A 15,958-nucleotide genomic window follows, 5' to 3' on the forward strand; every position below is an offset into this window, starting at 1 on the left:
TCTATTGAAAGCATCATTGTAGATTATGTTTCCGAAACAGTTTCACTTAGTGGGAAATCGAACAGGTTTCGTTTAGGCTGAAACCAGCGTGTTTTGCTTTCAGTTTAATATGAGAGTGTGTTCTTCAGTCAGCTGGAGTCTTCGGTCCATCAGCTGTGAACATGTTGTGTTACTGGGGAGCGCAGGTCAGAGAGGGCTTCGGTCTCGTACAGCCTGACAAAGTCAAACATGGCAAATGTGGAATACGATCAGTGTGTCCGAAATCAGCAGTTCAGGACATGTCAGCAGGAAGGAGTTTTGTTGGATTTATCAGGAATGGGAAGCTCTCGGTCCTTAGATTGGGCGGTGAGGACTGTGATCACGATGGAAAACTAGGTATGAAAGCCTGCAATAAATGAAACTATTTCTATTGTTAAAATGATTATTACAATACTTATTAAATGTAAGATAAATGTCATGTATTATGAAAATATGTTTGTTTGTATGTTTACAGTCTGAATAGAAGTTTAACTGATGAAAATATTTTATTTACTCCAGAGCAACCACAGCTGAAGAAGGACAGAATCAGATTCAGATCGATTGTCTGTGGAGGAGCTGGTGCGGTTCTTCTTGATTATGGAGGAAAAGTTCTCTTTATGGACAAATCTACTGTGTGCCGGTATGTTTATGTAGGCATTACAGTATAAATGACCATACATGATAATAACAAATATACAGTATATCTGACAGATTGTCTTTTCTCTGCAGTCCTCTTAAAGGTTTGGAAAACAGGCAGGTGATTCAGATTGCGTGTGGAGACCAGCATTCAATGGCACTAACCAAGGGTATTCACAACCATTTCATCTAACAACTGATGTTTTGTTTTAATCTTTTGACTTCTTATGATTGACATAAATTGATTGGGATTTGAGTGTATACAGAGCTGTTGTTGGTCTTTTAGATGGTCAGCTGTTCGTATGGGGTGATAACACTCACGGTCAGCTGGGTTTGGAGAAAGAACAGCCCAGCTCTCTGTCAGCTCAACCCGTGAAGAGTCTGTGTGGGATCCCACTGGCTCAGATCAGCGCTGGAGGAGACCACAGCTTTGTGTTGTCTCTCTCTGGAGTCGTGTTCGGATGGGGAAAGAACTCGGCAGGACAGCTGGGCCTCGGAGACACTACAGGTCTGAATGTTTCATCATGTAACTAAATCAGTGATGCAAGGAGGAGATCCATTCAGAATGATTAAGTCAAATTTTAGTTCTTAACAACAGAAAATCAAATAATAAATGAAGAGTAAAATTAATTAATTAATTCATAATCACGATTAAAAGTTTAATAAAGAAACATAAATGGATAGTTAAAATCACTTCTAATATTTCTAAGTAAAATATAATTAACACACTGAGTACAATATTCTTGCTTAAAGATAAGTAAAGTGGTAGAGCGATCTCTCTTAGAAAAGACGGGTTGCGAAGGAATACTGTGTAAAATCTATATCGAAGCATTGGAAGTGATGAATTTACTGTTTTCCCACCACAGACAGACACGTCCCAACGGTTGTAAATAGTCTGAACCGAAAGAAAACTGTGTCCATCTCATGTGGAGGGGAACACACTGCCACTTTATCAAAGGTAGTGTTTTGTAATATTTTATATATCCATATTATAAATAATACCATATTTAGCATACAATAAACTGGACAGAAAATGTAATTAATTGTTTATGTTTCAGGGCGGCACAGTATTCACATTTGGATCAGGAGGTTTTGGCCAGCTTGGGCACAACTCATTTAAAGACGAACATCATCCGCGGGTGGTTGCTGAACTTTGGGGATCTAAAGTGTCACAGGTCACATGTGGGAGGTAAACTAGACTTTTCATAAGCAATCAGTGTTTCAATGCAGTAGTGCAGATTTATTTATATTTCTTCACATGGTTAACATGTCTAATGTTTGAGATCAGCTCAGTAATTAGGCATTTGATTCTTTCTTGAATAAAGACGTCACACACTCGTATCAGTCGAATCGTCAAAGCTGATCTATTCATTTGGATGTGGGATGCAAGGGAAGCTGGGAAATGGTGAAATGATCAAGCAGTCTGTGCCTTTCCCTGTGAATCTGTCAACTGGTAGATGATCTTTTAACAGTAGGTTATTTTGTTATGAATATTTTATATTCATGATGTTGCTCTGAACTGAATGTTTGTTGCACACAGAATGTGATCATAAATGCACATTTGAAAAACTCATCGCTGGGGAGAATCATTCCTTTGCCTTGTTTTTCAAAGTAAGACAGGCAGTTTTCATTCATAAATAGTTTTACATACAAATTATTGCTGCACTGTGATTACTTATATTTACTTTTCTGTATTTTGTAGAAGCTCGAAAGTAAGCCAAAATCCAATCGGCGAGGGGTTTTGACATTAAATGACAAAATGATTGACCGATGGGTGTCTGGAAGTGATAAATGGCCAACAATAAAGAAGTGAGTGTTTGCCTTAGCTTCTGTTCATGTGATTTTTCATGGTATTGTTATAAATCAAGTGTACAGCATTTGTGTACGCTCTTAAAATATTGTGGAAAAAACATGTGGTGTGTGTCGTGACCTTAATGCATTTGTCCTTAATATTACTTAATATTAAATAGCAGAAAAATCAGATAGTATTGATTTTATATAATGTTTACACAATTTAGTATGTGAATCTTAGGATTCTTACTTTTTAATTTAATTAGAGATTGTGTTGTTAAGCAATTTAATATATTAGTGCATATAAATGGACTAAAAAGAATTGTTTTGTTGTTTACAGGGAAATAAACACAGTGTTCTCCTCTGCTGCTTCTCTGAATGGAAGTTTCCTCAAAACAAGGTAAAATTAGGTAGTCTTATCTAGTCATTTCTGTGCCTAAAATCACTACTTCAATCACAGATTTTATGTAATGTTCTGTCTTTGTAGTTGTGATGAACATTATCAGACTTCTGTGGAGCATTGTGGATTGGATTTTGATCTGGTTAAAACATCATTTGCAAAGTTATTAGAGAATAAAGGGTTGACATCAGAGGTAATGATGAATCCAATGTTAATAAAAAATGTACATTACATTTTAAACTGCACGAGTGAGATGCAGTCCATGGTTTTTGGCCCTCAGGTGGTGAAAGTGGTTCACAATAAATTGCTGCCATCTCTGAATCCAAATCCAGCTGGTGTGGAAGCTCTGAGACTTTACCTTCTCCTCCCTGAGCTCATCGCAGGACTCCAGAAACAAAGACCTGAACTCACTGGAGAACTGGCTTCCAAAATCATTCAGCTGAATATAGACGCTCGCAAGGTGTTAGGTAAAGCTGGAGGACCATTGTGTTTTTTGGCCTTGTTGTATTTGCCTAAGTATTTGTATGATATATTCTCAGTGATGTACTGGTCCAAACTCCCCAACGATTGGCTCAAAGGCTTGGTGAAGGTGTTTCAGAAAGAATGTGCTGAGCTGATTGGCCAGATTTCTCGCGGTGAAACCGAGCATGACTTTACTAGACGCCTGCAGAACATTTTGCAGATCCTTCAGATGCTCTATAAGGTGTCTTTTTTAAACATTTGATCTCAAGATGAAATTTAACCTTATCATTGTATAATAATTGTTTATACTTTGTCTCTGTTGTGAAGGTCTGTTGCACTACCCACAATGACATCACAAACAGTGATTTCATCATTCATGAGATCAACGATCTTTTATATACGGTGAGAACCAAAGCAATAGTGAATTGTGTGTCACAAAGATATTTCTGGACAACAAACCAAAATACCAGAAATGTCTCTTTTTCTTTACATCAATAGTTGCGAGCCACTGTGGAAGACCTGCAAGATATGTTTATTACATTTTGGCTCACAGAAGAAGATTTCCATGACATGGTGAACTTGAGAGATTACTACTTTGTGAGTATTGAAGTCTTCTGTCATGATACAAACGAATATTTCAATGAGATTTGTATGACATTTTTAATGTTCTGCTGTGGTCAATAATTGTAACAAATCCTAAAGTACTTCCATGGATTTTTCTTTCAGGGAATTATTAAAATATTGGTCAAGTTCCCTTTTGCAGCTGACACCGTATCTAAACGGAGAATGTTTAGTGTAAGTCAGAGATGGATGTATATGCCATACATACAGTACAAATTCAAAACAACTTAATTTTTAACAGTTAGCCTCAAACCTGTATGATGTTCTTTCTTATGTGGGACACAAAATACACTCCTAGGCACTGTTTACAACTAGTATTAAGATCAAAAGCTCTGAAAAATGCATTTACCAAAAAAAAAAAAAGGTTCAATGGGGTTCTATATAGAACCCTAGGGTTCTTGACTCAATTTTAAAGAACCCTTTACACCAAGAAGGTTCTATGAGGAGAAATGTCTTAAATGATTGCATAATACTCTCATGTTATTTAATTGAAACTAAATCTATAAAAGGATCTCATAATGGGAGCCTGAAAAAGGCTATGAAGTGCCTGACAAAACCCTTAAAGGTTCCATATAGAACCTTTTCTTCTAATAGTGTATAGATTTTGAGAAATTACTTTTTTTGGACCACACAATGGAGGTCAATGGGCATCAAAACTGTTTGGTTACCAGCATTATTCAGAATACTTGTGTTCTGCAGAAGAAAGAAAGTCATACAGGTTTGGAATGACACAAGTGTGAGTAAATGGTGACCGAGGTTGACATTTTTTGGTGGATTACCCCTTTAAAGCTAACATAATTTTACTCTTCTTAGTACTTGCAGAATGAGTGCATAGGGAGCTTTCCTGACCAAGAGATGCTCATGTTAAATGGCAACGTGTTGCGTGTAAACAGGGACTCACTGTTGACAGACACGCTAAAGTATCTGAAACAAAAAAAACATTCATTTTTAAATCTATTCAAGGTAAAAGAATTACAGAATTGAAATCAGAGTTGAAATGTCTGATATTGCATTTTACCTTTACAATGATGAAAACGTCTCCTGTACAGGTGGCGTTCATCGGGGAGAATGGAATAGATTGGAGGGGCTTATCAGCAGAATTCTTTTCCCTCCTTTCCAAGTCTCTTCTCAAATGGGAGAAAAAGGTGCTGGAGGTCCATGAGAATTCATTGGTTTGGTTTAATCCTGATGTAAGCTCTACACTAAACACTCCTTATTCCTAAGCTTCTTATGTGGTCTTCCATATATCTCATATGTGCTACGATGTTTGTGTCTTTTCAGTGCACGCAATGTAATAAGGATTTTTACTATCTTGGCGTTATCTGTGGAATGGCGCTGTACAACCGTCATTACGTGAACATTGACTTCCCACTGGCCTTGTTCAAGAAACTCCTCCAGCTGAGTCCCACTCTGAATGATCTGGAGGAACTGTCCCCTGTGGAGGCCAAGTAAACCATTCGATTTTACACATTGTAAGTTTCCCAGTGCTTTTACAGAGCTGATCATGGTTTAATTGTATTTTATGAATCCCACATTAGAAGTTTGAAAAGCCTTCTCGAGGAAGATGAGGACGTCGTGGATATACTCTTTTTGGATTTCACAGTAATACAGTCTATATTCACTTGTATAAAAGTGTACACAGCTGTTGTTTAAATGCTTACAGGAGCCATTTACTTCTTTCAGGTCAAAGGGCAAGAGCTCATTCCAAACGGAGGTCAAATTCCAGTGACCAAAGTTAATAGGTAGTGTACCACTTGTTTAAAGCGCAACTCTCACCAAAATGCAACCTAGGGTCTTTTTGTTAATCTGCCCGAGGCAAACTTTCATTTAAAAGCATAATTAGAATGGAAACGCCACCTTTAAGATTGACCGTATTTTCGTTTTCGGGCAAATTGCCTTTTGAATGGGAGTGCTTGGGGCACTTCTATCATAGCATCAAAATCGCTATATTTAAAACACTAAGAAGGCTCGACACAACATGAAACTTTGCTCGAAGTATCACCAGGGGCTCTACACATGAACTCGAGCATTGAGAACATTGTTTGTGTACACAGAGTTTACTAAAAAGAAAGGTATTCACGAATAATTTGTTGTTTTGTCGTGAGTGAAAATCAATATTGACCTTGTATTTGAAAAAGGATCCTCATATAAGAAACAATACTAAAATTCAGAGTCCGTTCATTCGCATTCGGAGATCGATTATTTTTGACTGACAAAATGCCGGCGGCCGGAAACAACAACAGCTACAGTGAGTTATTCAAAACCTTTCTTTTTAGTAAACTCTGTGTACACAAACAATGTTGTCAATGCTCGAGTTCATGTGTAGAGCCCCTGGTGATACTTCGAGCAAAGTTTCATGTTGTGTCGAGCCTTCTTAGTGTTTTAAAAATAGCGATTTTTTTAATGCTATCATAGTCGTGCCCCATGCACTACCATTCAAAAGGCAATTTGACCGAAAACGAAAATACGGTCAATCTTAAAAGTGGCGTTTCCATTCTAATTATGCTTTTAAACTAAAGTTTGCCTCGGGTAGATTCACAAAAAGAACCTAGGTTGCATTTTGGCAAGAGTTACGCTTTAACTAACCTCATCCTTCCCTCGCACTTCGTAACAAATACTTCCCTCGCAGGTAAAAATGACCCGAACACCTAAAATTAATCTTTTTTTCTTCAGAAAGCTTATTTCATTTCATTTTGATAATAATTTTTCCGACCATCTATCTATCAGTCTGTCTATCTATCTATCTATATAAAATCTATACTTTTTGATTTTATTACACATCTCTCAAGCTTGTCTTGATTTTATTTTTTTATTTTTTTGCAGACAGAAGTACGTGGACTTGTATGTGGACTTTGTTTTCAACAAGTCTGTGAAGAATCAGTTCAAGCATTTTTCAAGAGGTTTCTCTGAGGGCTGCCCGCTCGCTGTCTGGAGCATGTTCCACCCTGAAGAACTGCAGGAGCTTCTCCACGGCTCCCCTAAATATGAATGGCAGGAGCTTCACCAGGTAAATGTTTTAGCAGAACTTGCAAATTTGTAACAAGAATTTAACAAGTATTTAAGACTTTATCTGCTCTGTCTTCAGTCTGCTTCCTATGAAAGATGTTCTGCCTCTGATGAGCTTATCAAGAACTTCTGGACTGTTTTCTTTGAGTTCTCTGAAGAGAACAAGAAGAAATTTCTGAGTAAGCTTAAACATAAATTTATTTATTTTTTAAAAACGTATGCATCTACAACATCATATGGACATTTAAGGATTGTTATTTTTATTGCCTCACATCCTCGCTCTACCTATTTTTCTTCAGTGTTCTTGTATGGATCGGACCGTGTACCTGTGGGAGGTTTCTCAAAGCGTCCTCTGAAGATTTGTCAGTCAGACGGTCCTGATCCAGATCACCGTTTGCCAGAGGCCCAGACCTGTTTTGGCAGATTAATTCTTCCCAAATACAGCAGTATCAACACACTTCGCAACAAACTAGTACATGCAATCCACTTTTGTGAGGTTTTTGGACGAGGATGAACATCCCTGAATGTTCCAAACCTCTAAGGTTCCTCAAAATATACAAAACCAAGTAAAACGTGTAAAGTGAAAGTAAAATCTGTAAAAGTAAAATCTGTTTTTAAAATGTTACATGACCTATGTGAGTCTCACCCTGAACTTTTTTCAGCCACAAGTTTGAAATATAGATGTAACACAGCTCAGTCGATTTAAATATTTATCTAAAAACTGTAAATACAGTAATTGTAAATAAACAGTACAGATGTCAGAACTGCAGTATAAGATACTGTTTTTATATATATTTTTAAATGACCTTTCATTGTTCATGCTTTACATATGGGGGAATAACTGAACTAAGGCATTTTGTAATTTTTATTATCATATATAATATGATGCATTGATGCATGTATTCTGGTATGTCACCTCATAACCTTATTATATGTCCTGTTATTTGGTGGTTCTTCAAACATATTTAAATGCTTAAATAAATAAAAAGACATGTTGTTGTAAATACTATTTCATTATATTTATCTTATTGCAGTTTTTCTTAATTACTTTGACTCAATTCTCAAATTAGATTTTTCACCCCCTCAAAACAATAAGCTAAGATTTCTGAACAACAATTTGTTTCTTGTTCACATCAGATTTAAATTTCTCATTAATTGAAGCAAATTGCATGTTTTGGAACATGTATGCAAAAGTGTCAGTGTCAACAAAAAAGAGGAAAAAACATGATATTTGAATATAACAAATATTTCCATGGTGAAAAAAACATCTAAACATTTTGACCAGTGTGGCTCACACACGATGACAAAAGCACTTTTTATTTTGGTGGCATTGGCCGATTTACTGACACAATAACTAGCATTAAATAAACGTTTTGGATGTTACATTTTGCAGACATGATGCAACAGAATTGCAGCAGAAACAGAAGTGGAGCGCCATCATTTTGACTAAAATACTGATTCTAAATCCTTTAAATCCTTTAAATTAGTTAAAAAATTAGTTAATGACACAAAATGATAGTTGGATGTTTTCTTTAAGACGTTGTAAACTAAAGCTTGAGACTTTTGCCCTAAAGCATGTAGGCTTTAGGGCTGTCTTCTTTCATCTGTGTCTCAGAACTCAGCAAGATGTCTCAGCAAGATGCCAACACAGACAGCAGCTCAATGGGTTTTGACATAGCCTTTGTTTTAAAACTAAATAGAATGTTTACAGCCCCTCCCACTTAAAAAAACTATAATACATGCCCAAAAATGCTGCCTAGGTAGTCAGCTCATTAAGTTATAAGACAGCCTTTGTTTAAACACTAAACAGCGAGTTTACTGCCTGTACCAATGGAGATATTCAGTAACAAGGTTCCCTTTCGAGAACGTTCACTTCGTATTGCGTAGCTATACGCAGTGGGAAAACTCCTTTTCTTGAGAATACTGAAGCCTTTAATTTAAAACGCAGTGCAGCTGCACAGCCAGCACAATGCAGAGCTGTCTAGCGTGCTGATTGGCTGTGCTGCGGGAACTGCACGAACCTATGGCGAAGCGGTGAGGAAGCGCGATCCTATCAGGCCCTCCCGTTTCCTTCCCTCCTCGAGCCGCGGAGGAAGAAACGGCAGGGTCAGAGGATGCCTGAGCGTCTAGAGATGAGCAAGCCCATGCCGTCCCCGTCTCCGCATGCCTCTCTCTCTCCAGAGAGAGATTCCCTGCCTGTCCTGTTCACAAAGACGGACCAACACCCCTCCCTCGAAGTGGCCGGCCTCGTCTCATTCGGGGGATCAGAGGAAGAGCATGATGACAGCTTATACTTGGCTGCATCAGAGAGCGAGGAGTGGCTGGGCTCTGTCACGGACCCCGTTCCCCCATCTCAGTCAGGTGGTGGCGGCACCAGGGCGAGTTTGGACGCTGAACTTCTTCGCGTCCTCACCAAGACCTTGGCCTCGAGTGGTCTTCCCCAGAGGAGCCCACCAGAAGCCGCCTCGACGAGTGGTTCCTGCCGGGGCACCAGCAGGCCCCTCGACAGCGTCCAGCTCCATTCTTCCCAGAGGTGCACGAAAGTCATGGCGCGCTCCCTACTCAGCCCTCCTGCGCTCATCAACCTCAGCCACGCTGTCCACCCTTGATGCGCCAAAGAGAGAGGGTACGAGAGACTGCCCCCTCTGGAGGAAGTGGTGGCCACGCACCTCTGCCCGCCCAAGGCAGTTCACCCATCAAAGCCCTGCAGGACCACCTCAGCTCTCGCCGGCCGGGCTTACACCTCCACTGGCCAAGCTGCTTCGGCCTTGCACACTATGGTAGTCCTCCAGGTGTTTCAGGCCAAGCTCCTCCGCTCCCTGGACGAGTCTGGACCAGACCCTTCAGGGATCTGTGCAGCGCCACTGATCTTGCCCTGCGTGCCACAAAGACTACTGCCCAGGCTATAGGAAGAAGCATGGCCAGTTTAGTTGTGTTAGAGCGACATCTCTGGCTCAACCTGACTGAGATCAAGGATGAGGACAGAGCTGTCTTCTTGGACTCCCCGATCTCGAGCGCTGGTCTCCTTGGCCCCGCTCAGGATCAACTTTTCCAAGAGCATGCTGTTCCCCAGCCAGCGTATAACCTTCCTGGGGACAGTTATCGGCTCTGTTCAGATGAGAGCTTGGCTCACACCAGACCGTGCTCTCTCTATTCAACAGCTAACGGCTTCGTTCGAGGCGGGCTCTTTCAGGCCCGTCAGAACGTTTCAGAGGGCACTGGGCCTTATGGCCTCAGCATCGTCAGTACTCCAACTGGGCCTTCTGCATATGCGTCCCCTTCAGCGCTGGCTGAAGCCACGGCTGTATCAGAGTGAGCCACGGCTGTATCGAAGCCCTGGCACTGTGGAAAAACACCAGCTGGTACCAGTCTGGTGTAAGCATGGGTGTGGTCTTAAGGAGAAAGGTGATTTCAACAGATGCCTCCAACTTAGGAGGGCAGGCCAAGCTCCAGCCTCTGGTCGAGCTCGGAGAAGCACCTACATATCAACTGCCTCGAAATGAGAGCAGTTTTTCTAGCCCTGAAAACCATCCTCCCATGCCTGGTTGGGCACCGCATCTTGGTTTGGACGGACAACATGTCAGTGGTGTCTTACATAAATCACCAGGGTGGTCTCAGGTCCAACAACCTGTACACCATGGCCAAACACCTTCTTTTATGGGCTCACACCAACCTGCGCTCGCTGACAGCGGCGCATGTACCAGGCATACTGAACCAGGGTGCAGATATGTTATCCCGAGACAATGTCCCCCCAGAGGAATGGTCTCTCCACCCACAGTCGGTTCAACTGATCTGAAGTGTCTTCGGCAGGGCAGAGGTGGACCTCTTCGCCTCAAAAGACAACTCTCACTGCCCAACATTCTTTTCAAAAGACAGGGATGCGCTAGCCCACGATTGACCCAGCCTCCCCCTTTATGCATTTCCCCCGGTCACGATGCTCCCTCAGGTCATCGAACGGATCAGGGAACTCAAGTGTGCAATCCTACTGATAGCCCCCTCTGTAAAACCCAGACATGGTTTCCCGAGTTGGTGCAGCTGATAGAGACAGCTCCATGGCCTGTACCACTGAGGAAGGATCTCCTCAAGCAGGCGAACAGAACAATTTGGCACCCTCGTCCCGACTTGTGGGACCTTCATGTATGTCCCCTCAACGGGTATCCGGGAACCTCCCGGAAAAGGTCCTAAACACTATCACCGAGGCTAGAGCGCCGTCAACCAGACGCCTCTACGCTCTTAAATGGTCAGTGTTCACCGGCTGGTGTACAACTCGGGACCTTGACCCTTATTTATGTGATGCACCATCAGTACTTTCCTTTCTGCAAGAGCTGATGGACGTGGGCCCGACCCCCTCCACACTCAAAGTATACGTGGCGGCCATAGCAGTCTTCCATGCTCCTGTGGCCGGCCAGTCCTTGGGAAGGAACGACCTGGTCGTGCGCTTCCTTAAAGGGACCAGGAGGCTTAACCCGCCTCGACCCCCCTCTTTACCTGCCTGGGACCTATCCACGGTCCTCAGGGCCCTTAAGGAACCCCCTTTCGAGCCAATTCAGTCGGCTGACTTAAAGCCTCTTTCACTTAAGACCGTACTCCTGCTAGCACTAGCATCGGTCAATCAAGTGGGTGACTTGCAAGTGCTCTCTATGAGCGCTTCCTGTCTCGAATTTGGGCCTAACGACTAAAAGGTCATCCTCAGGCCAAGACATGGTTATGTACCTGAGGTGCTCTTAACCCCGTTCAGAGCCCAGGTCATTTCGCTCTCACCGCTTCCCTCACTGGAAGACGATAGAGAATTGAGGCTACTCTGCCGTTAGGGCTCTCAGATGTTATCTGGAGCGTTCTTCCTCATTGAGACAGTCAGAACAGCTCTTTGTATGCTTCGGCGGCCGAAACAAAGGGCTTCCGGTCACGAAACTGAGATTATCGAGATGGATAGTGGATGCTATCTCTTTAGCCTACACCTCAATGGGGCTGCAATGTCCCATAGGTGTCAGGGCTTATTTCTCAAGGGGCATGGCCTCTTCATGGGCTTGGTCCAGTGGGGTACCAATTGAAGACATTTGTACGGTTTTCGCTGTCCACATTTGTGAGATATTATATCTTGGAAGTGCCAACACTACAGGCACGAGTGCTTTCTATCTGAGAGGTCTTGGCCCCTGAAGGATCCAAACCTCTAGATATCCCCTTGCGGGCTCCGACTCTGTCTGGTCCCTGTTGGTCTCTGACTTTAGTTCTACAGAGCCGCAGGTGATAGTTCAGAGCGAAGTCGTCAGCCAATAGCACAGCGTTTTAAATTGGGTTCCTACTGCGTATAGCTACACAATACGAAGTGAACATTCTCAAAAGGGAACGTACTCTGTTACCAACGTAACCTCAGTTCCCTGAGAGTAGGGAACGGGTATTGCGTAGCCAGCCGTGCTATTAAGTTGCACTTCAGGGGCCTCATGTATCAATCTTGCGTACGCACAAAAACTTTGCGTACGCCAGCTTTCACGCTCACGGTCGTATGTACTAACAGTGAAATTAACGCGAGAATGTGCATTCCTCCACGCCAATTTCATGACTGGCGTACGTACATTTCTCATTGTTTTTGTCCGTTGGCGACTCTTACAGTCAATGAAGTGAAGTTGCAAACATTACACAACGAATTGTTCTACAAGTCTATCGCACCACCACCTGTGGGAAGCATTGCTATTAATTTGCAATTTATAAAATAATTGACATATATTGTCACACAAGCCTTATGGGAATATTCTATCAATTATGCAATTAAGAAAGAACATATAAAAGCATATGCAAATTGATACAACCCTTAGTCTATGGCAATGACAGCTTTGGTTTAATGTCCACCTTTATATCAGACCATTTCTTTTTAAGGTAATTTAGGGTAGACTGTGTACAGTTGAGACGTGTACAGTTAAGACACCTTAAATAACTTGCGTTCGCAGCAAGCACAAGTTGTGATTTTTGCTGTGCACCTGCGTATTAGTGTCCTCTTTCTTTGATCATGGGAAATTTGAACAACGGATGCATCTCCGATCCGAAGATATCGGGAAAAGTTTTTTTTTCTAAGATATGACGTTCACTTCACCATGCACTCTCCACAATGAATAGCTTATTATCCTTATGTGACTGTTAAACGTAACTGGTATCACCACAAACGTTATTCTGTGCCCTAAAAACTGGCATATTTCATGGTATTGTGTCATGCAAGGTAATTGCAAAATCTAGAGAAATGTGCGAGGTGGCCAGCGGGGGATAGTTGAGACCCATATCTACTGTACCCCCGATAGAGTTCTATTAGGAAACACATTGTTTAGTTGTTCAGTGTTATGATAACAGTTTAAACGCCGTAATTAGCCAGCATAGGACGCAAATGAAAATAAAATTTGATATTTGTGATATTTAAACTGTGTATTATTAATAAATATTGTTACATATCTTGTTCCTGCTTTATAGCCTACATTTTAACCAGTGGTAATTTAAATAAAATGAATGAATATAAATGGATGAATAAACAAAAATGTTGCCCAATTGTTATTTTCTTTATTTGTCTTTATTTTTTATATTTACAATGAATGGTTAGTTACCTTCACATCATTAAAAATGGGTATCTCAACTGTACCATGCACTGTCTCAACTGTACCACATATGGGTAAAGTTGAGACAAAAAGCACTTTATTTTTATGAGCTAATTGTGGAAAATATAAACTACTTGTGGGTATTATTGATTGATATCTTAGTCTACAAGCTAATGAAATGTCATGTGGCGTGTCATGTGGAAATTCACTTCTTTTCAGTGTCTATTTTTGTGTGAAAAATCAAAACGCAAAAAGTGTCTCAACTGTACTCAGTCTACTCTACAGTGCGACTTTCAGATCCCACCGCATTGACGGCATCAGCCAAACTCTCCCACTCATATTTTTTCCTTTTGTTATTAATTCTGGAGGACAAAGTTCCAAATAAAATATTTTTGTTCGTTTCTACCTCCGATAGTAGCACCTCCAATTCACTTTCTGTAAAGTTTCGTTTCTTGCTGCCATTTTCTTGCTGCTTTCTTTTGCCAAAGTGGACTCATTACCATATTTAAATTAATTTAATTAAGGGAGGAGACTGGGTGGGGCGTTGTGCTCGTGTATGTGCGCTCAATTTTACGTTAAGGGACCGTTCGGTATTTATGGAAGGGGCCACCGGAGGAAAATAGGGGAGGGTCATGTCTTTTTATTCTTTGTTGAGGGGAGGGTCATCCAACTTTTTTTAGTCTAGGGGGAGGGTCACCCAACTTTTATATTCATGAAAACAGCAACATTTCAAAGTGGCTTGTTTGGTGCTATTTTTTTCCATTTAGCTCCATGTTGATCTCGCGTTATCAGCCCCCCTTCGATATCAGATGGGTCTGACCCAACAAAAATCCAGTTTGGCGCTGTTTGACAGTGCGCGCGCACTTCAGTTCGCGCTTAGAAAAAGTGAATCATGTCAGAACAGAATGCCAAAGAAATGTTTACCCGGCAAAGCTTTAAAGCACGAGCAAATAATGAACTTTTGTGATTGCGAATAAGTGCACAGTGTCCTGTGAGTGTAACTCTACCGCTGCATTAACATGTGATGTGAATTTACGTCGAGTTTTACAGTATTAGGACTGAGGCGCCAGATCTGCAGCTGATAGAATGTGTGCTGTAGCGCGATACTAGGCTACCATATTTTAGTTTCCATTCTTATTTTGTTTCCACGATGTGTAAGATGTAGGGCTACCACATCTTTAAATTACTATTAGTATTATTTAAGTTAACATAATAAAATACGTAGACCCATGGGCGTCGGAACCATTGTATATGGGTGGGACAAGACCCACCCACTTTTTAAGACCAATGATATTGGACCCACTTACTTTTGCCGTCTCTATTTCAAATTTCTCTATTTCGCATTTGTCTGTTCGCCGTCAGTCAAATCCATTCCACTTGAGGAATTCCCTAAACTCCATTTCCGCTGAATCGCTACATTATATTTCTCAACGAGCCGCAACTGACGAAAGTAACCGCCCGTTGTACCCTTCAGTCAAATATTGCGTCGCAAACATCAATAACAGCTTTAAGTTGTCATTGCTGGCAAATGACCATGGTATTAGCAGGATAATCCACGGATAGCTAGGTGCATTTAATGCACGACGTGGAGGCAAAGAACCGGCCGACGTGAAGTGGAGTTTAGTTTACTTGTTTTAATTAAAAGGCACCAGAATACATGAAATGGTATTTACTCCAGTAACATTTTTCTGGGGGAGGACCCACCCACTTTTTTTTTTCTTCCGACGCCCATGCGTAGACCTGCTACACCACAAAAACTAGTTGAGGATAAATTCGTTAAAATTGGGCGATTCCAGTGTTATGGACGTGACATTTGCAGTCAAACCTTGAAATATAAATTCTCAGAAAATGCATTTAATACCAATATTCAATATTCCTTTTCACTTGGAAATACGTCACAACACTGGAGAAAAGTCGTTTGCAACTTCCGGTTCACGCGGACTTTAATATGAGGGAAATACACATGTGACGTGACACAAAAAAATCTTTAACTTTTAGGTGGCAAAATATTTTTTAGTAATTCTATAAATTACACTGTGCAAACCAAAAGATATATACCCACCGGATGAATAAAGATCGGCCTCCACAGAACATAAAATATTATTTTTATTTTATTTTTCGTGTTCGCATTTATGTGAAAAATAAAATAAAAAAATGTTAGGGGCGTGACAGTTCTCCATTACGGACATGACTGCTCTGAAAGCGACTTTAAAAATTTCACAGAGACCTCAAACAGAAAGCACAAAGCCTTTCTTTAAAGTGAATTTCGTTTTTTTATTAACTGTACCTTAATTTTAATCAATGTTTCATCTGGATTTAATAAATAAGAAGGAAATATAGTAGAAAATAGATAATCATGACACGGAGGCGCGGGCGAGTGAACTGGACTCTTGTCTCATAAATGAACCGAAACTCAGCGTAAGGTATGCTACTTGCCTCACAGACC

At 41.0% G+C, this 15,958-nt stretch overlaps 2 protein-coding genes across 3 annotated transcripts in view; one reads left to right on the forward strand and one right to left on the reverse strand.

Annotated features, from left to right (window-relative positions):
- ppm1kb (protein phosphatase, Mg2+/Mn2+ dependent 1Kb) overlaps positions 1–15,958 on the reverse strand; it is an 85,035-nt gene that overhangs the window by 50,110 nt on the left and 18,967 nt on the right. The gene's annotated exons all lie outside the window — the stretch shown is intronic.
- On the forward strand, positions 12–8,010 carry LOC311071765 (putative E3 ubiquitin-protein ligase HERC3). Of its 2 annotated transcripts, XM_084096304.1 has the most exons (24): positions 12–375; positions 538–658; positions 748–824; positions 941–1,162; positions 1,521–1,612; positions 1,713–1,843; positions 1,980–2,107; positions 2,195–2,265; positions 2,357–2,463; positions 2,786–2,845; positions 2,933–3,038; positions 3,126–3,312; positions 3,385–3,548; positions 3,635–3,709; positions 3,806–3,904; positions 4,034–4,102; positions 4,742–4,891; positions 4,978–5,118; positions 5,210–5,376; positions 5,467–5,530; positions 5,612–5,670; positions 6,752–6,935; positions 7,014–7,113; positions 7,234–8,010. In XM_084096304.1, exons 1-24 carry the CDS (start codon positions 162–164, stop codon positions 7,446–7,448), a joined length of 3,003 nt encoding a protein of 1,000 aa, XP_083952430.1. In that variant the 5' UTR covers positions 12–161; the 3' UTR covers positions 7,449–8,010. The 2 variants fall into 2 exon arrangements, with proteins under 2 accessions (XP_083952430.1, XP_083952429.1); XM_084096303.1 differs by having other exon boundaries at positions 3,126–3,548.

The sequence above is a fragment of the Abramis brama genome (assembly GCF_963993115.1).
Source record: "Abramis brama genome assembly, chromosome: 2".
NCBI classification, from domain to species: domain Eukaryota; kingdom Metazoa; phylum Chordata; class Actinopteri; order Cypriniformes; family Leuciscidae; genus Abramis; species Abramis brama.